Raw genomic sequence first — 25,521 nt, 5'->3', positions numbered from 1 at the left:
ATGAGCACATCACCTAGCTAGAAGTTTCTTTGTGTCAGGATTGATGTACCACTTGCAAGACAAACTCCCGGACAAGGACATACCTCCAAAGCTTTTGACAAGAGTACCAACAAACAACACAACCTGTGGAGAAGTCTGGCCATCTTTGAGTATTTCATCTGCTGGGAAAGCTGTGGCATGCTCTGACCAAAGCACAACATCTAAGAGGATGTTGCTGCAGCATTGATGAAAGGCTTAGTTAGAGATAGACATTTAAACAAAATCCTATAACTATTGGTGGGGCAGGATCTATAGGCTGTAATACAATAGCAAAATTAGCCTGAAATGGCAGAATGTGCATAAGTATATATTGATGAAAGGCTTAGTTAGAGATAGGCATTTAAACAAAATCCTATAACTATTGGTGGGGCAGGATCTATAGGCTGTAATACAATAGCAAAATTAGCCTGAAATGGCAGAATGTGCATAAGTATATATTGAGCAATAAAATCACCTTGGTGTCTGTATAGTGACGGTCCTCTTAGTGCTGTCGCCATGCCTTAGCTTTGTTTGTGTTGTTCCAGTATTTGAAATGGCAGTTATGACTCCAATAACATCTATATGGAGAAACAGCCATGGGTTAAACAGGGTACGTATGGAGGAATATACCGCATCGATACTGTAAAACGAATGCACACAACAGGAAAAGCTTTGTTTACCTGTAAACTGTGCCCTGCTGTCAATACGTGCTTGAAGCTGTTCTTGTGAGGCAATTGAGTAGGCATACATTGGGAAAGCAGGAGGAACATCAAGGACTTCTTCCACCTTGGTCCATTTTGTGAACACAAGCATCTGGTCATTTTCTACTGGCTTGTTGTAGATGTTGGAGGCTCTGACCCAAAAGTAGGAGAAGGTGTAGGCACCGCCTTCCTTGACGCGGTTCTTGAACAATTCATCAGCTGGAGGATAGACCTGAGCATGGATGCTATTACCCTGTTGGGGGGAAAATAAACAGCTCATAATTACTGGTTAACAACAGATAAGAGAGGCTGGAGGGGTAAATTAAGGAGTAGATCAGAGGTGCTTACCTCCTCATCAATGAGGACCATGTCAGTGTGAAGGAGTTTTGTTTCGTTATTAGTGTCATAGAAGTTCCAGAACCTGGAAACGCGAACGCACACGCAATCGCTGCAGTTCCCAGTCAAAAGGTTTGGGAGAAGCAGGTCAGCCATCTGCAAACACAAGAAAACAGTGTGAACATAGGCAGCTAACCTGAACAGAGCATGAGTAGCAAATATGAAGGACAGCAGCCAATCAAGAATAGGACCTTAGCAAAATGGAAAGAACCATTGTCTATTTGTATTAGGCATAAATCAGCAAAAGGCACAAGGGTTTCTTGCGCAGTAGAGGTCTCAAAATAGAATCATATAAGCCCACAAAATCTATGTACAACAAAAAAATTTGCACTGCAAAGGTCTAGGCTGCTGCCGCATCAGCGGCAGCAAGAACCTCTCGATACACCACATTGCGAGTCTGAGATCCACACGTTCCATCATCGTTCTCGATCAAAATCCTAAGTCCGCTTCTTGACGTGGCTCTTGAAATCGCAACATACAGCTGCCCATGTGTAAACACAGGTTTTTTTTAGATAAAGGCCTACTCTTGATAGTGTTTGGCCCTGCCTTTTATTAATTGTCATCGCATAGCACACGCGGACAGGGAATTGCCTGCGCTGCAAAGTGAAAGGCCATTTTACATCAGTTGTGTTAAGAGCTGTTCTAGGTATAAAAACGGTCTCTCCAATATTTGTCCCTGTTAGCATCATACACTGCAAAAGGCGCTGACCAGTTTCAGTAACAAGAAGCCTAGTTCCATTGCAAAGGCCTATACTTTGGTTTAAGTTCCGTAACAGCATCACTATGGTTCCTTTTTTAAGCACAAGTTTATGTGTAGGGAAATTATTTGCTTCAATAGAGTTTAGAAACTCAACGGGATACACGATGTCAAAATCAGGAATCTGCTCTGATGTTTTTGATATGGTGTCGCAGCTTATATATGTCATAGCATCGCCAGGCAGCATGGAGACAATATAGCTATTGATTTCATCGTCCGTTTGGTTATTTGGGCAGACAATGGCTCGGGAAGATAAATATGAAGAATCGCGATAGCGTCTTAGCAAATCAGGATAGACCTCGGATACAAGGGCAGCAATCTTGTCACCCTCAGTGTGAATTAGTAGATCATCAGGAATAGTAACCCATGAGGGCTCGCGTTCGTCCCCTCTCCTCTCGGCATGGACAGTGCCATCACCAACTGCTAGGATCCATTCACTAAAGCACTGAAGCTCATCGCGCTGGGCCCCTTGCAATGAAGGGTCTCGCAAGCGCATGTTGGTATGCAATTTAAGGAGAACTACATGCCTCCATAGCCTAGAGTTCGTAATTGATGCGCCAACCATAGCTACACGCGAACCCTTTCGAACCACAGGCAAGATTTGCCTAAAATCGCCACCAAGAACGACAGGCTTGCCTCCAAAAGGAAGCATGGCATTGCCAGGTTTATGCTCGGACAGAATGTCCTTCATCGTTCTATCAAACGCCTCGAAACAGCAATGGTTGGTCATTGGGGCCTCGTCCCATATAACAAGCGACGCTACCTGTATAAGTTCAGCAAGCATAGTACCCCTTTTGACAGCACATACGGCAGTTTTTGTTATGTCAAGCGGTATTTTAAAGCGAGAGTGCGCAGTGCGTCCTCTAGGCAACAGCAAGGAAGCCACACCAGATGATGCAACTGCCAGGACAAATTTTTTTCAGACCGGAGTCTAGCTATAATAGCGTTCCATAAAAATGTTTTTCCAGTCCCACCATGACCGCACACAAAGAAAAAACCTGCTGACCCGTTTAAAACGCAGTTAGTGATTCGATCGAAAACATTTTTCTGGTCAGGGTTTAGCTGTGACACTAAGGATGAAGCGTGCATGGATAGCATCAAAGGCTCGGTATCAAGCTCATCGTTAATTAGTCGGTTATCATACAGACCATAGGTTTGTATTGTCAAACTCGGCAAACCGTACATGGCTATGTCCCCCCCACAGTTTGCAAACATATCTGTCAGTTTTAGTATAAGAATGTTCATCAGCTGCTCATGCGGAACAGCAAATCCGGGGTTGCCAAGAGCATTCACAAGTCCTTTGCGTATATCATCGGTAAGGTAGAGACAGTACTTATCAAATAAAGCACAAACATTGCCGACAGAGCAGTAAAGCACAACGGTGACAAACAGATATCTAAGTTGATAGGATGATGCTGAGACAATAGCCTCATCAAACAACAGGATCCACTCATTGTCGCTCTCTAGCAACCCTCTTGCTTCGCACGCCTCTCGGTATGTGTTGTACACCCTACCGTTGAACGTTCGGACATCAGCGTAGTTTGTCGCACCTTTAACTATCATCAAGAGCATGCGCAAATAGTAGAGCTCCCCAGCGGTTGGATGCACGTAATACATGAGACCAATTTTGGCACAAGGTGCCCTTTTCCGCCAACAACGGTCAGAAGCACACCTAGTCCATTCTTTAGGGAAATCACAGTAGGTCAGGTTTCTAGCATCACTGTGTTTTGCATTAGCATCGAACCACGCAGTCAACATTGTGCTTTTCGCTGCTGGGCTAGAAAGCAAAGCTCGCAAATCAGCCCCCGGCTCATAACGGACATGGTTCATTCCAGGAAGATGAACACACATCCGCTCTACAGGAGGTACTCTGTAGTGGATATCATACTCAAAGGCACGCCACAAGGCTTCGCAGACAGATAGGTATCTAGCATCTATGTACTCCTGAATCTCATCGCGTGGAGCTAAGCCAGGGCCAGGAGAGGCGTTAGCTATTTTCAAAGTAACCTCAAAGTAAATTTTGGCCCTATCGCTTCCTTTAGTGACATATTTGAACAAGTACTTGATCATATTTGATTTATTGCACCATTCAACATTGATATGCGCATTGTATTTCTTAAGAAGGTTCATGTTATAGGGCACAACGTTTCTGTTATCCAGTCTAACACCATTCTTGATCACATGCCTACCGTCTTCCCTACGTCGGTAGATGGTGAAGCCAAAGTCATCTACTATAGTTTCTTCCTGGAAAGACTTAGGGAAATTCTTTGAGCACTTATCGTCCTTCATGCATGGCATTTTTTATTGTCATTGCCACATGGGCCATGTATCATAAATTCATCAACGAATGCATAACCAAGTGGGTCAAGCTCTATGTCAGGTATTTCTGCACAGATAAAGTGATCAACAGTGGAAGCGTTAAAGTGCGCATTTGAATCAGCCAGCCACACAAGGCAATGTATATGGGGAAGGACACGCTTTTGGAACTCAACTGTGTATAGAACTGCAGGATTAGTAGGGCTAGTTAGTCATGCTTACAGGAAGCATAGAAAATTGGCCATACCTGCCAGATTATATGGAGGCCTACCTGCCCGAACAGCGCCAAAGGTCCTGCCCTCTCTTATATCTTCTATGAACTCGTCAACTTTCATATGAAAGACTCGCACAACTAAGTCAGATCGGTTGCTTGGTAATTGGCCTGGCTCATAACGAAGGGCATCAGCTATTTCTCTCCATTTTGTATTGCATGTAAAAGTCACAAAAAGATCTGGAGGTCCAAATACTCTGCATATGACCATTGCGTCCTGAAAGTTCATTACATGGTACCTTCTACCCCTAGTGAAGCTTGCAGGAACAACCGTTCTACCGCCAACAGAGTCTGCGGAAGTCAAACCTTTGTCAATCGCATCAGCTATTCCTTGAACAGATTCATAGCGAAGTTCTTTCTGGTGGTCAGCTATCCATTTTAGCCTAGAGCCTTCAACAGTCGAATAAAAGTCAATAACTAACTGATCACTCAATCTACCATAGCAAGTATAGGGATTTGATTCGTTAAGCCTGTAGTGCATATGGAATCTACCGTACTCGAGCATGGTAACATATTTACTTGTGATGCCTTCTTGGTCTGCATCTGTGTATCTAATGCCAAGATGGAACTCATGCTCGCCATAGGGAAACAGAAGTAGGTATTGAAGGCACATGTAGCATGGGTGCAGGCAGGAAACCCGTTTCAAAAAGCCGTTTTTAGAATTGACAAGGATGTCGTAGGTATATTCATCAGCTGAATAGTCACCGACTATTATCGCTGCTATTTCACCACTGGTCGGCAGATTGTACTGGACATCTTATCTAGAATTACATCCTAGAAGCCTTAGAGTCAGTGACTGGTCGCCAGCATCCTCCAATCATTCTCTAGCGCAACGAAACGCCTTCACAAGGTTGTTGTGGCTGTCCAACATTTGTAAAAGGGATAGCGCTATCGCTCGGTCGGGCTGGTTAGCGGAGCCACCATCATCTTCGAAAAGGGAAAGACATTTCTGTGCCTCGTGTTCAAGGTTATGTATGTACAGCTGGGCAAATTTAGGTTCAGCACCACGCGGGGGCACCAAAGAACCAATACGGTGGTGGACAACCCCATTTATCTTAAAGACATAAGGAGCAGTACCATTGTTTATCGTCTTATCAACACGTGCACCTAAAGAAGTGAATGCAAACAGGGAATTATACGACCTTATCTGCCTAAGAAACCGCTTTGACTGCGCATCACCATCAAATCTAAGGAGGCTAGATAGAGGTGCAGGAGGTCTTTTGAAAGGTTTTAGATCGATTTTTCTAGCTCTACAGCAAAGGTTGTACACAACTTTTCTTTTTGATAGGTTTGTTGAGCTTTTCACTCGTTCTTGAAACCAAAACACAGCACCGCAGTACGGGCACTCATCAGATGGGCCACCGTAGTATGATCTGCCTGGGTAAGCCTCTACAGGAGCGGAAGGCAGGATCAATGTTATATGGCTAGCAGGTCAAAGAATTAAAAGGCTGTCAGTGTACCCAGACCGGGGTACCCACTCCTACTATGTCAAGGCTGATACACGCGTAGTTATCTGTAACTACGCCCTGAGGGCGTGAGCAGCCGGACCCCAGCGGTCCGACTCCGTCTCACCGGGCCAACGGCCTCGGACCTACTCCACCACGTAGGGACAGGTCCGGTGATGCCACGTGTCCCAGAGATGGAAATGCTCAGGGTCTTCTGCCATGGATTCGGACCCCCACAGTCAGGTCCGGGACCTCCACGTGCCTATCTAGACCCCCCGAGCCCTCGGCTCAGCACTCCGCTCGGGAGGGGTTCGGAGCCACCACGTGCCAAGGGGCCCGGACCTCCCGTCCCGCTCGGGAGAAGGTCCGGAGCTACCCCGTGCCCTTGTGGGCGCGGCCGCCGACCCCAGGGTCCGGCTCCGCCACATGTCCCACAGAGGCGAGCCTTCTGCCGGAAGCCAAGCCTCCTGCCGCATTAAATGCGGGTAGTTGAGACGTGCGCTGCCAGACCAGGGCATGGGACGGCTTTTGGCAGACTTCACAGGCGTGACAAGACAACACGGAAACCCCACCGGTTACCGAGGCGGCTCGCGAGTTAACGAGGCGTGCGGTCAAATCCCAGCGCCACGCATGGGCAGTCATGATGACCTACTTCTGACAACTCGGTAAAAGTACGCCGCAACAGTGAACAGAGCTACCGACACCGACAAGACGGCTCAAGACCATACCCAGTCGGAAGGTACGCATGGAGGCCGACGACGAAGATCTCCGGATCTGTAGCATTTAAGGCTCCGCTGTGTACAACATCAAATATATCACCGGGCCCACCAGTCGGGGCCCCGCTCAGTGTACGTGCTCCCCTTGGACATATAAAAGGGAGAGCACATCCGCTAGAACACAGGTTCCACAAGTTTTCACACATGCAGAGACAGGCATAGCTCCTCCCCCAGCTTGCACACAAGCTCAGGCAATACATTACACAGTGGACGTAGGGTATTACGCTCCGGCGGCCCGAACCACTCTAAATCCTTGTGTGCTTCCGTGTTCTTACGCCTCTAGATTGAGCATTCCTTGACTGCCCCCAAGGACATCCTACACTTAGGATTAGGCGGGTGCATTCCACCACCCGGCTGTGGTTTTCCACACCCCGACATTTGGCGCGCCAGGTAGGGGCTGCTTGGCTTTCGCTTGATCATCGGCTCGGCATCACCATGTTTCAGGTGGCTAGCGCCCGGGGGCCAGAACTCGCGCGGCAAGCGCCCGCATCAGCAGGATGGCGATAGCGGGTCATGCTCTCCCAGCTCGTCATCAAGCAGGTCTGGGGGGAGAACAGCTTCAACAAATCCCAGCTCGTAGCATACCTCACACATGTGAGGAAGCCCGCTCCGGCGGAAAGCCCACTCCGGCCGCACTAAGCCGACTCTGGTGGCTCTTTCCGATGTTAAGCCGACTCTGGTCACACTCCCGACTCTACATCTCTGTAAGTCCTACCCTTAGAGGCCCAGCAGGGAAGAAAACCTTTTCCTTTGTAACTAGGTAGTACTTCCGTGTGGTCCAGTCCGGTGAGCCTCCCCAATGGAGGGGTCCGGATCTCTACGAACCAGGTTCAGGGAAGCGTACTCACCCTCCGGGGAGGTCCGGAGTCGTGTAGCCGCTTAGCCTGGTTCCTTACCCTAAGCCTGCATGCTCTACCTCCCTAGGGCGATTACCGTAGTACCTAAGACTGGGGGCCCGGAGGTCCGGACAGCTCCGGCCTCATAAACCCGTGTTCTGGCTTACATCGCACATCTCATGTACAACTAGTTATAAAGGAAAAGTTTATTCTCAGTTTGTCTCTAAGGATGTTACTGTTATCGTCATAAATTAACAAGATTAATTAATGGGCTGCGAGCAAGTTGGGCTTAAAGCAGAAATTAAAGAAGGCTTGTGAATCGGCTCCTGCGTGAGTGTTTGGGCCATGTGGGCCATGTATCTTTAGATTTAGTTCAGTTTGGGTTAGAGATAGAGTCCGATTTGGACACGTTGGTTTAGATTGTTTTCCAAGTCTCCGGACTATAAATATGTACCCTATGATATTCGTAAAAAGAAAAACGTCATCACGTTTTGCAAACAACAACTCTCGGCGCACCGCCACCCCTAATTCTACGGTTTCGTCTAAGTAAGCGCCATGCTACCCTGATCGCTTCTTGCGATAAGGGCAGCGTTGTTCTTGCTTTTACCTTGGTATTACTCGTACTGAAGTGTTTTTGATGGCGAGTAGTGCTAGTTATCATGATTTTCGTAGCATGATTTTTAGTAGATTCATCGTTCTTTTGTTGCTTATCATCTACGAACATCATGTCATCTTTGCGCGATCATGTTTTAATCTTATACTAATTCTCGTTGCATGGAATTAGTCAGGTAGAGATGATACTTTGCTCCTTTTTTATCTAGTAGATCTATTCTATTATGGTTAGTTCTTATACTTAAGAATTGGCGTAATATCTGCTAGTTTAGGCCTTGCAAATGGGTTGGACGATCCGACGACGTATTAGATGCTTTGCCTTGATCTTAATAGGGCGTAATATCGGCTTTTGCTTATTCTTAGGCCTCTTTTTTGGTCAAGGTTCGATTATCTTTTACGCTCGTTAGGCCTAACTACGTGTAGGATGTTCCGATCTAGCAGTGAAGTTTTTACCGTCGTGGATTAGATTAGCTAGATTTAATTGAAGCAGTTTTTGCAGTTATTTGCTTTATCCATTACCATCTGGATATGCAGATCCAATCTGACACCGGGACTAGATCGGCTCTTTAAAGCCGATGCAAGAGTCATCCCGGGGAGCCGACCACGGCTCGGACTAATGTTTACACGTGTCTGTGCTCGTCAAAGGCACGTTCGCACCCTACTGATCGGGTATAGATCAGGTGGCACGCCCTGCATCTCCGAAAGCGATGACGTGCGCCAGGATCTGGGCCGTTGACCAAGGGACCGGTGCCAGCCAGCGCCCCGGCAGCCTCCCGGCTCCTCGTGTTGCCTGTCACTACTCGCCGGTGGTTTTTGACCGACAACACATTCTAGCACGCCCGGTGGGACCCTCATCAGCAACAACGTTCATCGCTGGAATGACTGGACCTCAGAGCCAAGCGCCAATCACCAGCCCTGTCACGTATGAAGAGCTGACCCCCGAGCACAAGCGGAAATACGATGAGGTCAAAGCTCAGTTCGAAGCCGATCTCATCAGCTCTTTCGAGAGGACCCGCAACCACGGCATCAGGTGGTAGGGGTTCTCACCCGAAGGTGCTCTCGACAACGTTGACTTGTCCGTACCATCAGAGGAGCGCACCAGAGCCCTGCGCCAGGAGATGAACTACATGGTGGCTCACACGCTTCATCGGCACTCAGAAAGCCTGGTGAATGAGCTCGAGCGTGTGGCACACCGTGTCGTCCAGGAGGTGATCAAGAACCAGTACTCCCCATCAGGACCAATCCTGGGGAGTCATAGGGGAGAGGAATCACTTCAGTCTAGGCCGCCAATATCGTATTCGCTCACAAATCCAGGTCCGCAGGCTTCGCCGATCTACGTCGTCTACAAGATCGGCGGTGATCCCGGGGAGGGCCAGTTCCTGAACGAGCCGCCTAAGGAGACCCCGCACGGCTACACGTACGTGTACATACCTGACAGCATCAGTCCAACGCGCGCGGGACATCTGGTGGGTACAGGAGCTTCAGGGGCAGATGCGGAGAAACAGGCATGGCTAGCGAAGTACGCTACCGGGCCGAGTGCTGAACCCTCGGCCCCAGGAGTTCTTAGTGTGGATCAGATCAGCGCAATACTAAGGGATCAATTCGGCATTCTGCCCAAGAGAAATGCGATCAGCTATTCCAAGCCGTACCCAAGCAAATACGACTTGATCCCGTTACCACCCAAGTATCGGCTCCCGGAGTTCACCAAGTTCAGCGGGTCAGAAGGGGCCAGCTCCATCGAGCATGTGAGCCGATACCTAACTCAGCTCGGGATGATTTCGGTATCGGATCCTCTAAGGGTCCGATTCTTCTGTCAGTCTCTCACGGGCTCAGCCTTTGGATGGTACACATCATTGGCCCCAGATTTGATCCGCACTTGGAGGCAGCTGGAAGATCAGTTCCACACCCAGTATCACTCAGAGGCTGCTGAAGCCGGGATTGCCGACCTCACCCAAGTTAAGCAGAAGCGAGGGGAAAGTGTGTCGGAGTACGTGCAGCGCTTCAGAGAGGTTAAGAATCGATGCTACTCATCGCGCATCACAGAAAAGGAGGCAGTCGATTTGGCAGCTCTGGGGCTCACTAAGCCGATCAAGGATCTGGCTTTTCAATTGGAATTCACCTCTCTGCCGCACATGGTACAGAAGCACACGACGTATGAACACTATCACCCTGATCTGTAACAGGAAAAATTCAAGCGCCATGTGAATATGGCCCAAGCAGATGATTCTGATGATTCTAGCGGGGAACAAGAAGTGGCTGTGGCAGAGTGGACCCGGGGGGCAAACCCCGTCCCGTGCAAGTGGGTCAAACAGAAGGGGCTTGTGAAGGGCTTTGATTTTGACGTGGCCAAGGCAGAGCAGATATTCGACTTACTGCTCAAGGAAAAGCAGTTCAAGCTCCTAGAGAACAACAAGCTGCCAACGACGCAAGAGCTGCAGGGGAGGCTGTACTGCAAGTGGCACCACTCGTTCACCCATGCCACGAATGACTGCAAGGAGCTATGTCGGCAGATCCAATCGGCTATCGAGCAAGGCCGATTAATTCTGGCCCAACACACGATAAAGGTGGACAGTCAACCATTCCCACAAGCTAATGTGGTGGAGCTGTCAGATTTTAGACCTGAGGGCTAGAACTTGGCATTCCAGATTAACATGGCGGGACCCATGCGCCGCCGTGACGAGCAGAGGAAAGAGGCCGCTTCTGGCAAATGGCCCCAGGATGAAGACGAGCCGGAGCAGTAACATGTTACTGAAGAACAAGTGTGTCACATCCGCAATCAACTCCTAGCTTCCAACCGGTTTCCGGAAAAATACCAGTATCAGTACAAGTTGCGCCGCCGATATGAATCAGAAGAGGAGGAGTATGAGCACCGCACAGGGAGGACGCTGGGGAGGCGCCAGGCTATACGCGACCACTGGCATTTCCCGTTCTTCAGGTACTGTTGGAATTCCGGCATGAGCCGATTGCCTACTATCGATGATTGCTTGGAGTGCAGGCCTCGGGGACGCCAGGCAGGCGAGACGTCGTTGTTCCAGCGCTTGGGGCCCAAAGCACGTCACGACGACCATATTGAGCGGCCATCCAGGGATGATCTTGAGCTAGAAGGGGAAGATAAGTATCATCATCCACGATGGTGTCCTGACGGGCTCAGCTACTCACAGAAGCGCAGAGTACAGCGCTTACGCAATCTCGAGGAGGCAGAAGCAAGGTACCTCGACGTGCTGAGGAAAGCGCATCCGGATCTCGCGGGGCAAGTCAGGCACCCGCGAAGGGTGGAAAGGTGCCCTCCAAGGAGGGAGTGGCGCCCCAAGCAGCCAAGAGCTGATGAAAAGCCATCGGCTGATGTGAATATGGTGTTCGTGCTCCCGTCGGAGTTTCGGGCGCCCCAACCGGAGGAATTGGCCGTCGCGCGGCTGGATCTTGGCCCACAGCCGATCATCTTCGAGAAGCCCAAGGAGAAAAGCTACAAGCACCTGAAGGGATTATATCTCAAGGGCCTCATCGATGGCAAGCCTGTGAACAGGATGTTGGTCGACACTGGCGCCGTGGTCAATCTAATGCCATACTCAGTACTGCGTCGATTGCATCATTCTGCTGCTGACCTTATCAAGACCAACGTGATGCTCAATGATTTCAATGGCCAGCCGTCGGAGGTACAGGGCGTCCTCAATGTGGAGTTGACAGTTGGCCACAAGACCGTCCCAACCTCATCCTTCATCGTCAACAGTAAGAGTACGTACACAGTGCTGCCTGGGAGGGATTGGATTCACGCCAATTGTTGTGTTCCTTCCACGATGCGCCAGTGTTTGGTCTAGTGGGATGGCGATGAAGTGGAGGTGGTCCGTGCAGATGACTCCAGCGAGGTTTCGCTCGCAGACATGAACGCCTGGGACGTGGAAGGGCAAGAGTCGATCTCAGGGATCGCGCTGGAAGACTGTGATCTGATCGAAGCGACAAAAAACAGATTGAGGCTGGTCTTATCCACTGGCCTCACAGAATAAATACATCCTGGCACGCTACGGAGCCTAGCAGGTTTAGAGAGGCCGGTCCCAGCGACCGGCACCAAAAAATAGACAATTCTTGTTTAGAGTCGAAACTATTACATTGCGGACAGACTTTAGCCTGCTCTGGCAGTTGGTTAGTTAATGAGCATTCAGTTTCGAGGGGTAATATAGAGGCGGCCCGCCCGTGCGGTCGGCCAAAAATTTTCTTTTGTCATCTCCCCGTGTTTGCTGTCGACGTGGCAGATGATGACGAGTCGCCTGCGTCCACAGTCGATTTTACAGGCGACGGCAAGTTGGGGTACGGGTTTACATCAGCTGACGATTTGGAGGAAGTTGATATCGGTCCCGGGGATAAGCCGCGACCAACATTTATCAGCAAGAAGCTAGACCCGAGCCTGCGTGAGCCGATGATAGCACTATTGAGGGAATACCGGGATTGTTTCGCGTGGGATTATACTGAAATGCCTGGTCTGGATAGAAGCATCATCGAACATCGGCTCCCGCTTAAGAAAGGATTTCGGCCGTTTCAACAACAAGCAAGGCAGATGAAGGCTGAAGTCCTGGAGGAGGTCAAGAAAGAGGTGCAAAAGATGTTGGACGCAGGGTTCATCAGGCCATGTAGGTATGCAGAATGGATCTCTAGTGTGGTCCCTGTACAGAAGAAGGATGGCCGATAGAGAGTCTGTGTGGATTTCAAAGACCTCAACAGAGCGATGCCAAAGGACGAATATCCGATGCCCGTGGCAGAAACATTGATCAACGCCGCTGCCGGTCACAAAATGTTGAGCTTTATGGATGGTAACGCCGGCTACAACCAGATCTTCATGGCCCTAGAGGATATAACCAAGACCGTGTTCAGAGTACCAGGCGCGGTCGGCTTGTTCGAGTACTTGGTTATGACCTTTGGATTGAAAAATGTCGGCGCAACGTATCAACGCGCCATGAATTACATTTTTCATGATCTCATCGGCAAGCTGGTAGAAATATACATTGATGATGTCGTGGTCAAGTCCACATCGGCTGGGGGGCATCTGGAAGATTTGCGTAAGGTTTTGGAGCGGACTTGGAAGTTTGGGCTCAAAATGAACCCGAAGAAATGTGCCTTTGGCGTGTCGGCCGGTCAGTTTTTAGGATTCCTGGTACATGAGCGAGGAATCGAGATCGGCTTGAAGAGTTAAGAAGCGGTAAAGACAATGAAGCCGCCTACTACGAAGAAGGAGTTACAGAAGCTCATCGGCAAAATCAAGTTTGTCAGACAATTTATCTCCAATCTGTCTGGGCGTATCGAGCCGTTCATGGGCCTGGTGAAGATCAAGTCCGAGGATGACTTTCACTGGGGGGCAGAACAGCAGCAGGCTCTTGATGAAATCAAGGAATATTTGTCGAAGCCTCCAGTATTGGTTCCGCCTCAACAGGACAGGCTTTTCTACGTGTACCTGTCCGTGGGTGACACTTCCATCGCCTCGATTCTGATTCAGAAACATGACGATCAGGAGAGGGTTGTCTTCTACCTCAGCAGGCGCATGTTGGACGCCGAGACCAGGTATCCTGAGATTGAAAAGATTTGCCTTTGTTTATTCTTTACATGTACAAAGCTTCGACATATTTTGCTCTCGGCGGAAACGATCGTCATATGTAAATCGGATGTCATCAAGCATATGTTGTCGGCTCCTATTCTAAAAGGCCGACTAGGAAAATGGATGTTTGTGTTGTCAGAATTCGATATCCGATATCAACCTGCAAAGGCAGTCAAGGAACAGGCACTGGCGGATCTCATTGCAGATAGGGTCAACACTGACGTGTCTGCACTTTTTGTACGTGCCTGGGCCATGTTTTTCGACGGATCGGCTTGTGATGATGGGTGCGGCATAGGAATTCTTTTGGTATCGCCTCGTGGGGCGACTTATTCTTTTTCCATCAGGATTGCTACTCCATACACCAATAATTTAGTAGAGTATGAGGCCATTCGCAAGGGGATGGAATTACTCCTGGAAGCTGGTGCAGAAGCAGTGGAAATATTTGGGGATTCGAAACTGGTGATTTCTGAGCTCACGGAAGAATATAAATGTGAGAGCGAGCCTCTTTTTCCGATATGGATGCAGTGCCGCGAGTTAATGTCACAATTCAGGTACATTAATTTCCACTGGATACGAAGGACTTTGAACAGTGAAGCCAGTGACTTGGTACAGATGGCTTCCGGATACAAGGAAATAGCCGATGGGGTCGATGTAGAGGTTCAGTTTCTAGAACCTGGAGACTGGAGAGCCGATATCTTCAATTATTTGAAGGATTCGGCTCGGGGGGCACCCAGAAGGATAAGACTCAAAGCTATGAAGTATGTTCTGATAGGGGACGACATGTTCTACAGGGGTCCGGGATGCCCGCACTCTCCAAGAGCACACCAACGCAATCAAGTTGCGTAGGAACACATCACGGTAGTGGCCCCACCCGCGGGTTCGTACCTCTCCCGAGGTGGGCCCGGGGGCCACTGTCGGTACCCCAGGACTGGGGTACCCCCTCTTGCTGTGTCTCGGCAAGAGCCTTAGTAGTCATCCTTGACTACAACCAAACAGCCGGACCCCTGCGGTCCGAAGTCCTGTCCTCCCGACAATGGTCCGGACCCGTTCCACGGCCGGGGAAGGTCCGGGGACGCCACGTGTCCCAGGAGAGACGGGCGCTCAAGCGCAAGCAGCCGGGGCTCCGGACCTCCCGAGGAGTCCGGACCCCCGCGGGGTCCCGGACCCCTCATAGGGTCCCGGACCCCCCGCATAGCAATCGGACCCCTCTCCAAGGGAAGGTTTCGACGCCCCGCCTCAGGATGGTCCGGGGCCGACACGTGTATGAGGCCCTTGGTCTCCATATTGAGGTCCACCTACCTTCGCATTCATTGCGGTAGGTGGACGTCCGCATTGATATAGCAGAAGCCGAGACGTTTGACTAGCCAGGGGACACTATTGATCGCGTATTACCAAGGTAGTGGGGGCACTGGCGCCGCCCACGCCGCGTCTGCCAGTCTGCCGTAACAGATGGATACGACGGCTCGGCTTCGCCCTTTATGACGCTACATAAAAGCCTCAGCAGGCCACGCCGCAAGCTACGCTACTCCAACGGGCACCTAGCTGACGGGACAAGAGAAGACCCCCCTGAGTCAGAAGAGCAGCAGTACGCCTATCGGAGGAAAAGATTCGCTACCGCGGTAGCCACAGTCACGTTGGGCCCACCTGTCGAGGCATCAACGTCCTATGTATCCGTTCCCCCTTGATCTATAAAAGGGGGAGCGCCGCTAGAAGACCTCAGGCTGAAATAAGGCCAAGGCCAGGAGAGGATAGGTTGATACACACCACCAAGAACAATACATCTCCCAGTGGACGTAGGGTATTACGCTCCGGCGGCCCGAACCACTCTAAATCTTGTTGTGTTCATCGTGTTCTTGAGTGAGATCGATCTAAGACTAGCTAACCCCCGAGTACACACCCTCTGGGCTAGGGCGGGTGCCTTCCGCCACCCGGCTGTGGTTTGCAGCACCACGACATTTGGCGCGACAGGTAGGGGCTTCTAGCTTGTCGCAGTTCGTCTATTGCCCATCTCCATGGCTCGGGTGGTTGAGCACTCCCACCACCACGACGACGTGGAGATGACGGAGGGTGTGGCGTCATCCGCGCCACACGCCTCTCGCCTTCCTGCGCCAGGGGCAGCCGTGCCCGTGGAGCAGCCACCGTTGGCAGCGGCGCGCGCTGCACGTCGGCAAGAGTCAGGGCGCCCGTCAAGGGCCCCCTCACAAGCTGCGAGCGGCGGAGCGACAAATCCCAGCTCGCAGCATACCTCACTCATGTGAGGAAGCCCGCTCCGGCGGAAAGCCGACTCCGGTCGCACCAAGCCCGCTCCGGCGGAAAGCCGACTCCGGTCGCACGAAGCCCGCTCCGGCGGGAAGCCGACTCCGGTCGCACCAAGCCCGCTCCGGCGGAAAGCCGACTCCGGTCGCACGAAGCCCGCTCCGGCGAAAAGCCCACTCCGGTCGCGCTAAGCTGACTCTGGTGGCTCTCCGGCGGAAAGCCGACTCCGGTCGCACCCCCGACTCTACATCTCTGTAAGTCCTACCCTTAGAGGCCCAGCAGGGAATAAAGCCTTTTCCTTTGTAACTAGGTTGTACTTCCGTGTGGTCCAGTCCGGTGAGCCTCCCTCGTGGAGGGGTCCGGACCTCTGCGAACCAGGTTCAGGGAAGCGTACTCACCCTCCGGGGAGGTCCGGAGCCGTGTAGCCGCTTAGCCTGGTTCCGTAACCTAAGCCTGCATGCTCTACCTCCCTAGGGCGAGTACCGTAGTACCTAAGACTAGGGGCCCGGAGGTCCGGACAGCTCCGGCCTCATAAACCCGTGTTCTGGCTTACATCGCACATCTCATGTACATCTAGTTATAAAGGAAAAAGTTTATTCTCAGTTCGCCTCTAAGGATGTTACATTCCAATTTCAATTTACGCATTCTGTTTGCGCTAACCCCCGCGTGGCTTCTTACTCTTGTGCGGTGATTGTGGTCCGAATTGAGTTGGCTAGTTAGTGACTTAGCTCGAGACCCCTCATGGAAGAGAGGGGTTCGGACCCCTGGGAACCTGCAGGTTCAGGGAAGCGCACTCATTCTCCGGGGAGGTCCGGAGCCGTGTAGCTGCTTAGCCTGGTTCCGTACCCTAAGCCTGCACGCACCACCTCCTGTGAATAAGTGCCGTAGTACCTAGGACTGGGAACCTGGAGGTCCGGACTTTCTCTTAACCTAAAGGCCGGCCCCTTGAGCTCCGTTCACTGAACCTAGCTGCCTATCTCAAAGGATTACAGCCAACAGGATTTGGGACCCGTGGGCACGCTACTAAGCATCTACCTTGAGTCATGTGCAGGTCCAAACGTGATGATGCAGCAGGTGACCCAAAGGATGGATGATGCAGGGCAAGACCCTTGCGGTGCGCACCGCTGGGCGCTAGAAGCAGCCAAGTTGGTCACAGTAGTGGCCCCACCTGCGGGTTCGTTGCCTCTCCCGAGGCGGGCCCGGGGGCCACTGTCGGTACCCTACAACTGGGGTACCCACTCCTACTGTGCCAAGACTCGCGTAGTTATCCGTAACTACGCCCTAAGGAGCTGAGCAGCCGGACTCCTGGGTTCCGACTCCATCTCACCGGACCAAGGGTCCCGGACTCGCTTCCCGTTCGGGGACGGGTCCGGTGTCACCACGTGTCCCAGAGGTGGAAATGCTCAGCACCTGTGGCCGCGGACCCGGATCCCCGCAGGTGGGTCCGGGACCTCCACGTGCCATCCGGACTCCCGCAGGTGGGTCCGGGACCTCCACGTGCCACCCGGACTCCCGTAGGTGGGTCCGGGACCTCCACGTGCCATCCGGACCCCCCGTGAGCTCTCGGCTCAGCTAGCTACTCGGGAGGGGTCCAGAGCCGCCACGTGTCGCGCAGACGCGGGCGCGGGCGCAAGCCTTCCGCTGGAAGCTCCCTCACCCACCCGCATTAAGTGCGAGTGGTTGAGGCAGGCTCTGCTGCCGCTGGGCACGGGGCAGCTTTTGTCAGTCCACACTATGGATCGCTAGTTACCGAGGCGGCTCGTCAGTTACCAAGGCAAGCACTAAAGACGCAGCGCCGCGCCCATGGGCGACGAGTCATGATGACCAGCTACTGACTGGAGCAACAGTGCACGCTGCTACAGTGGACTGAGTCAGTAGTTCGGCGCTTCATCATGACCTCGACGCGCGGCTGCAGAGGCTGGACTCTACTCTGACAGGACAGCTCAAGACCATCCCTGGTCAGAAGCTACGCACGGAAGCCGACGACAAGATCTCCGGATCTGAGGCACTGAAGGCCAAAATGTAGTTTATAATACATCGCCGGGTCCACATGTCGGGGCCCCGCTCAGTGTACGTGCTCCCCTTGGACATATAAAAGGGAGAGCACGCCCGCTAGAACACAGACATCTCCAGAAAGACTCAAGCTCTCGCACTTTCTCACTCTCGTGGGAAGGCAATACAACACACAGTGGACGTAGGGTATTACGCTCCGGCGGCCCGAACCACTCTAAATCTTGTTGTGTTCATCGTGTTCTTGAGTGAGATCGATTTAAGACTAGCTAACCCCCGAGTACACACCCTCTGGGCTAGGGCGGGTGCCTTCCGCCACCCGGCTGTGGTTTGCAGCACCAAGACAGAGGCTTTGTGGGCATATCGTATTTTGTGTCACGGATCCATCAAGACGTCACCATACCATCTGGTCTACGGTCAAGACGCTGTGTTGCCATGGGAGATCACGGCCAGATCAAGGCGTGTTGAGTTTCAGAATGATCTATCGGCTGAAGAGTATGCAGCCTTGATGAGCGATAATGTGGAGGATCTTACAGAGCTAAGACTTTGGTCACTCGAGAAGATCAAGGAAAACAAGGCTAAAGTTGCTCGTGCATACAACAAAAAGGTCAAGCCGAAAGAATTCCAGGTTGGAGACCTAGTTTGGGAGGCAGTGCTACCATTGGGAACTAAAGATAGGAAGTATGGTAAATGGTCTCCAACTTGGCATGGGCCGTACAAGGTTGATCAGGTCATGCCTGGAAATGCGTACATGCTTGAAGAATTAGATGGTGTCAAGTTTCCTGTAGCCGTCAATGGCCAACACCTCAAGAAATATTTCCCGAGCATGTGGGAAGGCGAATAACAAGAGCCGATGAAATCCATCTGGCTGTATTATAAAAGGCCAACACGTTGAGTTGAAATCCATCACCTCTAGGAACAATGTGGGGAGCTGATATGTTGCCATCGCCTCAAGGGACTGTGAGGAATGCCGATGCGTTGCCATCACCTCCAGCATATAATTAAAGAGCATGATCTATTCTATCGACCAATTGTTGAGAGCATCGGGAAAGCTACAGGAGATCACCAACAAATTGCCGATGCCGCCAACACTGCTGATACCGGTATGACGAGCAAACTTTATTTCTTACTGCAAAATACTTGGAAATTTTGAATTTAAATAGCTTAGCTCCTCAGTGATATGCTAAATTCCTACCAGAGCCATATATACACATTTAAAACCTTTATACATATGCTGCTTGTGTTTGCATTGAGCATTGCCAAATTCTTTGTGGTCCTTGTGAGATTCGCTTCATATTTTTAAGATCAAGATCACGTACACTCCATGTACTCAACCACTCATATGCTGACTTCTACACTGGAAGTTACACAAGTATATGCCTTCCATCCATAAAAATGCTCAATTCCTTTTTTGACAGAACTCTTTATATTCATCCTGTAGAAAGATTTGGGCTATGTAAAAAAAAGAAAAAAATATAAATGTTCGTGCCCCAAAAAGCATGAGAAGAAAAAAAGAAGAAAGAAAAATGAAAGATAGCTCATATCTCAGCAAAAGATAAAAGGGAGAGTTCTGCAAAAGGGGGATGCGAGTTCCAGCCACAAAAATTCCACACACATGCACATCTTGATCTGATTGTATGATTTGCTTTCTCTATTGGATCCGGTTTTTGACTTTGCAACATGTGCGGCCCGAGTATGCTACCTCTTCATTCCCTACCCTGAACTCCACAAAAAGTCATACTAGATATAGGGAGAAAGGATGCAATATAATGCTTTGGTGAGGAATCATACACATTGAGCGATTTGAGAGAATCATTTGAGGAGTGAAGTTATTTTCTGTTCAAAAGATCCAAGTTATTTAGCAGGAGGAGTAAAGTCGATTCGTCTCTTTGCGTCGGCTATCAGTAAAGCATCAGCTATCAGAAGAGCAGCATCAGAAGAGCCGAGGCGCTGAGTCCATCATGCAGATTGAGGCATCGACTATACAAAGTTTCAAAGCATTCATACTTTGAAACTTGGGGGGCATGTGTTATCGCCATAAATTAACAGGGTTAATTAATGGGCCGCGAGCAAGTTGAGCTTAAAGCAGGAATTAAAGAAGCCTTGTGAATCGGCTCCTGCGTGAGTGTTTGGGCCATGTGGGCCATGTATCTTTAGATTTAGTTCAGTTTGGGTTAGAGATAGAGTCCGATTTGGACACGTTGGTTTAGATTGTTTTCCAAGTCTCCGGACTATAAATATGTACCCTATGATATTCATAAAAAGAAGAACGTCATCACGTTTTGCAAACAACAACTCTCGGTGCACCGCCACCCCTAATTCTAGGGTTTCGTCCAAGTAAGCGCCATGCTGCCCTGATCGCTTCTTGCGATCAGGGCAGCGTTGTTCTTGCTTTTACCTTAGTATTACTCGTACTGAAGCATTTTTTATGGCGAGTAGTGTTAGTTATCAAGATTTTCGTAGTATGATTTTTAGTAGATTCATCGTGCTTTTATTGCTTATCATCTACGAACATCATGTCATTTCTGCGCGATCATGTTTTAATCTTATACTAATTCTCGTTGCATGGAATTAGTCGCGTAGAGATGACACTCTGCTCCTTTTTTATCTAGTAGATCTAATATGTTATGGTTAGTTCTTATACTTAAGAATTGGCGTAATATCTGCTAGTTTAGGCCTTGCAAACGGGTTGGACGATCCGGCGACGTATTAGATACTTTGCCTAGATCTTAATACGGATTGATCTGGGAATCGGCTTTTGCTTGTTCTTAGGCCTCTTTTCTGGTCAAGGTTCAGTTATCTTTTACGCTCGTTAGGCCTAACTACGTGTAGGATGTTCCGATCTAGCAGTGAAGCTTTTACCGTCGTGGATTAGATTAGCTAGATTTAATTGAAGCAGTTTTTGCAGTTATTTGCTTTATCCATTACCATCTGGATATGCAAATCCAATCTGACACCGGGACTCGATCGACTCTTTAAATCCGATGCAAGAGTTGTCCCGGGGAGCCGACCACGGCTCGGACTAATGTTTACACGTGTCTGTGCTTGTAGGCAAATCGTCAAAGGCACGTTCGCACCCTCCTGATCGGGTATAGATTAGGTGGCATGCCCTGCATCTCCGGAAGCGATGGCGTGTGCCAGGATCTGGGCCGTTGACCGAGGGACCGGTGCCAGCCAGCGCCCCGGCAGCCTCCCGGCTCCTCGTGTTGCCTGTCACTACTCGCCGGTGGGTTTTGACCGACAACAGTTACATTCTAATTTCAATCTACGCATTCTGTTTGCGCTAACCCCCGCGTGGTTCCCACTCCTGTGTCCGAATTGAGTCAACCGGCATGTGGTTCAGTTTGGGACCTTCTCACTGCTAGAGGGGGGTCCGGGTCCTTAGGAACCTGCTTCGGGGAAGAGGTACTTGTTCCCGGGGGTGGTCCGGAGCCCTGTGCAGCCGCTTAGCCTGGTTTCGTACCCTAAGCCTGTGCACTCCACCACTCTGTAACAGGTGCCCTAGTACCCGGAACTACGTACCTAGAGGTCCGGACCTCATTCTAGCTTGAGGGCTGGCCTCCTAAGCTATGTTCCACAGGTCCGGCTGTGTATCTCAAAGGACCTCTGCCAACAGGATTTGGGACCACGTGGGTATGTTACTAAACGCCGATCCTAAATCATGTGCAGGGCTGCTCGGCCACCATCCGAACAGGCTCCTGACCCTCGGCGACAAGGCCTGCGCCAAGGGCGAACTTCAGGCGACGCAGGCGCTCGACAGCAGAATCCAGGGCGGGAAGAACAGCGTTTCCCGATGACTCCGACATGGCTCTGGCCCAACCTGCGGGTTCATACCTTACCCGCAGGTGGGCCCGGGGGCCTCTGTCGGTGTACCCAGACCGGGGTACCCACTCCTACTGTGTCAAGGCTTATACACGCGTAGTTATCCGTAACTATGCCCTGAGGGCCTGAGCAGCCGGACCCCAGCGGTTTGACTCCGTCTCACCGGGCCAACGGCCTCGGACCTACTCCACCACGTAGGGACAGGTCCGGTGACGCCACGTGTCCCAGAGATGGAAATGCTCGGGGTCTTCTACCGTGGATTCGGACCCCCACAGTCGGGTCTGGGATCTCCATGTGCCTATCCGGACCCCCCGAGCCCTCGGCTCAGCACTCCGCTCGGGAGGGGTTCGGAGCCGCCACGTGCCAAGGAACCCGGACCTCCCGTCCCACTCGGGAGGAGGTCCGGAGCTGCCACGTGCCCCTGTGGGTGCGGCCGCCGACTCCAGGGTCCGGCTCCGCCACGTGTCCCACAGAGGCGAGCCTTCTGCCGGAAGCCAAGCCGCATGCCGCATTAAATGCGGGTGGTTGAGACGTGCGCTGCCAGACCAGGGCATGGGACGGCTTCTGGCAGACTGCACAGGCATGACAAGACAACACGGAAACCCCGTCGGTTACCGAGGCGGCTCGCGAGTTACCGAGGCGTGCGGTCAAATCCCAGCGCCACGCATGGGAGGCAAGTCATGATGACCTACTTCTGACAACTAGGTAACAGTACGCCGCAATAGTGAACAGAGAGGGTAACGCGGCGTTGCACCCTACCCTCTACGTTCGTAGCTGCCTACACCGACAGGACGGCTCAAGACCATACCCAGTCGGAAGGTACGCACGGAGGCCGACGACGAAGATCTCCGGATCTATAGCATTTAAGGCTCCGCTGTGTACAATATCAAATATATCGCCGGGTCCACCTGTCGGGGCTCCGCTCAGTGTACGTGCTCCCCTTAGACATATAAAAGGGAGAGCACGCCCGCTAGAACACAGGTTCCACAAGTTTTCACACATGCAGAGACAGGCATAGCTCCTCCCCCAGCTTGCACACAAGCTCAGGCAATACATCACACAATGGACGTAGGGTATTACGCTCCGGCGGCCCGAACCACTCTAAATCCTTGTGTGCTTCCGTGTTCTTACGCCTCTAGATCGAGCATTCCTTGACTGCCCCCAAGCACATCCTACACTTAGGATTAGGCGGGTGCATTCCGCCACCCGGCTGTGGTTTCAACACCCCGACAAAGGTGATTTAAAAGGATAGATGGAAGACCTTTTAGTTTGTCTACAGAGGCCTTGTCAGGAGGGATTGGTAGAGTAACAACAGGATCATTCACAGGGCATCTCTTATAGCGTGTCCTACTAATTCGGTAATGGCGGTTCTACGCAGCGATGTTTGCAGGACAGTCCATCAAGGATCGTTTTCCTGCTCATTTCAGATTAGTAAAGGATCGTCGTTGAAGCTCGCGGGTAATTCAATGGATCATTTGAGTGTGGAACTAACTCACTTGTTTTTGTTGGGGGAAACGGAGTCTGGTGACAAGGCTGGCCAAAGCGCACTAGATATGGCTGGCTGGATGGACCAAACAAGCCAGGCTCGCAGGAATGGCCACTGCCACTAGCAAAAGCATGCTCGCTAGAGCAGCCGAACGAACAAGCAACAGGGTAAACAGGTAGGACACTCTGCGGCACAGCCCTCCTTTTTTGGACCTTCTCACGACAACGTGCCACTCTCTCATTCGCAGACCCAGTCATGGCTAAACAAAAAGAACAGCAGGAAGCATGTAGTAAATATTTAATAAGACATGCGCACGCACAGCAGCTACTCTGATATAAATGCATAGAGAAAGACTCCAACATAGAAGATGGGCAGGGGTAAAAGAAGCGCAAGACCAGGAGAGAGAGGTGCACATAGAGAGGGGGAATGGATCACATATAAAAGAGCTGATATGAAAGGAAGGCAAAGACGAACATAACTTACCTTCACAAGAACACGCTGCAGCAGAAGCAAAGCAGGGACCAGCTTGTGCCCAGCAGCAGCAGCCTAGCAACCATATAGCAGCACCCACATAAATACAATTTGGTAGCTGCAGAACATATATAAATAAAGTTTCATATCTGCAAACTGTCCAATAGCGGGCACATAAAAAACTTTTTAAAAAGGCTACCACAATAGCAAGACACAGGAAGGGAGAAGCCTCATACTTGCAGAGGCATAGCCTCTGGACATGTCAAGGCCGTAGCCATAAGGCCTGAATATATCAATCTAAGGCTACAAATCTGTAAATTCTGTTTGGGCAAACAGTCTTTAATAGGTTGAACATGCAAAGAACCATTAACTCTAAAGTCTCCAACAGCAAGGAAGTCACCCAATAATGGAGAAGCAAACACTACTATTACATTTCAGAGCATTCTGTGCACTAATACATTATTAGCACATGAAATTAAATTAACAGGTAACTCAGATTTCTATTAGTTCATATTACACAACACACATCTCAAAAGCATGCACCCCATTGATTTGTCTCACACCAAAAGCAATTGAAGGGCAAGAATCTGATGGTGCATTCTAATGCAACCATCCAAAATCTGTCTTTTTTTAGCAGATAGATAGAATTTCTATAGATCTGTCAAATGGCAAAATCATGTTCCAGAAATGCAAACAAGACAGGTCTAGTCAGATGCTAAGACAATCATCACAATGTAGGCATAAATTTGTGTAAATAAACTCAACCACGCCTTGACAACCTGGTACACATGATTTCTATGCAAAATTAAATAGATCAAAGTAAGAGTCACCATATCATCACAACCACCCACAATCTATAAAAAGACTATCTTGGCAGATATTTATTTGTTCTAGATCAAAACTATCCAGATACTAAGTGCTAGGTCTAACAACTCTTTAAAAGGCACCACCACAAAAGCATCATACATGGTTAAATACACTGCATAGACACTACAATAAACAGCCAACCCATATTGAGGAACACACGAAAGAAACCACACCAAAGCATTTGCTCAGAGACTGTGACAATAGAAGCTGTACATAAGACCACTTGCACAAACTTTGCTGAGGTGACCCTCAGACAAGTTCTTCCAAATGAAAGATCCAGCAAGAAAGAACCACATATAAGAAAAAAAGATCACAACATAAAGCATCAAGACATGATAGCTCTCTATCTAGCAGCACACACACACACATCAGCTCCACAGGACACCCAGCTCAACAAAAGCAATCATCTAATAGCAGTAGGGAACAACAGCACAAATGAAATCATTTAAATCTAAGGAAAGACATAAGCTTAGATGTACAGCGAACGTACCTTGAAGATCTGTAGCGCAGGCAAACCCAATGCGAACGCAGCTTCCTAATCGGAGAGAATCCAAGGGATCGTGCATCAATCAGGAAAAAAAAGCGGCGGCACTAGGGAAATCATGCAAGGACCAAGGCAAAGCACGCCAATAGGAAGCAAGAGAAGGCAGTGGAGGAGGACCTACCTCTCCCAGCAGATCGAGGTCAAAACCCTAGGTGACGTGCGCCATAGCGGATCCACCTCCTGCAGAACACGAGGACGAATATAGACATCAGGCTAGGATCTAGCAACGCGCAAGCGAAGGAAAGATCGGCGACAGCAAGAGGTGCATGGGCCCACAGATCTCATATTGCATAACAGATGGGAAAAGCGGCCGGCAGAGAGGAAGAACACGAGGAGGAGAGCAGGAGGGAGAAGAA

At 50.4% G+C, this 25,521-nt stretch overlaps 1 protein-coding gene across 1 annotated transcript; it reads right to left on the bottom strand.

Moving 5' to 3' along the window:
* Positions 1-9: 9 nt before the first annotated feature.
* LOC120659205 (replication protein A 70 kDa DNA-binding subunit-like) lies at positions 10-25,227 on the bottom strand. Its single transcript, XM_039937264.1, has 6 exons — positions 25,112-25,227; positions 23,767-23,829; positions 1,068-1,211; positions 699-972; positions 494-596; positions 10-214 (listed from the first exon to the last, which is right to left on the bottom strand). The coding sequence occupies exons 3-6, from the start codon at positions 1,209-1,211 to the stop codon at positions 10-12; spliced, it is 726 nt and encodes a 241-aa protein (XP_039793198.1). The 5' UTR covers positions 23,767-23,829; positions 25,112-25,227.
* Between the last annotated feature and the right edge of the window lie 294 nt (positions 25,228-25,521).

The sequence above is a fragment of the Panicum virgatum genome, chromosome 2K (assembly GCF_016808335.1).
Source record: "Panicum virgatum strain AP13 chromosome 2K, P.virgatum_v5, whole genome shotgun sequence".
NCBI lineage: Eukaryota > Viridiplantae > Streptophyta > Magnoliopsida > Poales > Poaceae > Panicum > Panicum virgatum.
This window is presented reverse-complemented; position numbering and strand designations above follow the sequence as displayed.

What these genes read in the sequence shown, in the direction of transcription:
- LOC120659205 (XM_039937264.1), bottom strand. Translation starts at nt 1,211, where the DNA reads ATGGCTGACCTGCTTCTCCCAAACCTTTTGACTGGGAACTGCAGCGAT. An exon ending in CAGCAGGGCACAGTTTACAG is followed by an intron (nt 597 to 698) that starts GTAAACAAAGCT and finishes TTCTCCATATAG; the next exon opens with ATGTTATTGGAGTCATAACT. An exon ending in GTCACTATACAGACACCAAG is followed by an intron (nt 215 to 493) that starts GTGATTTTATTG and finishes TCAATGCTGCAG; the next exon opens with CAACATCCTCTTAGATGTTG.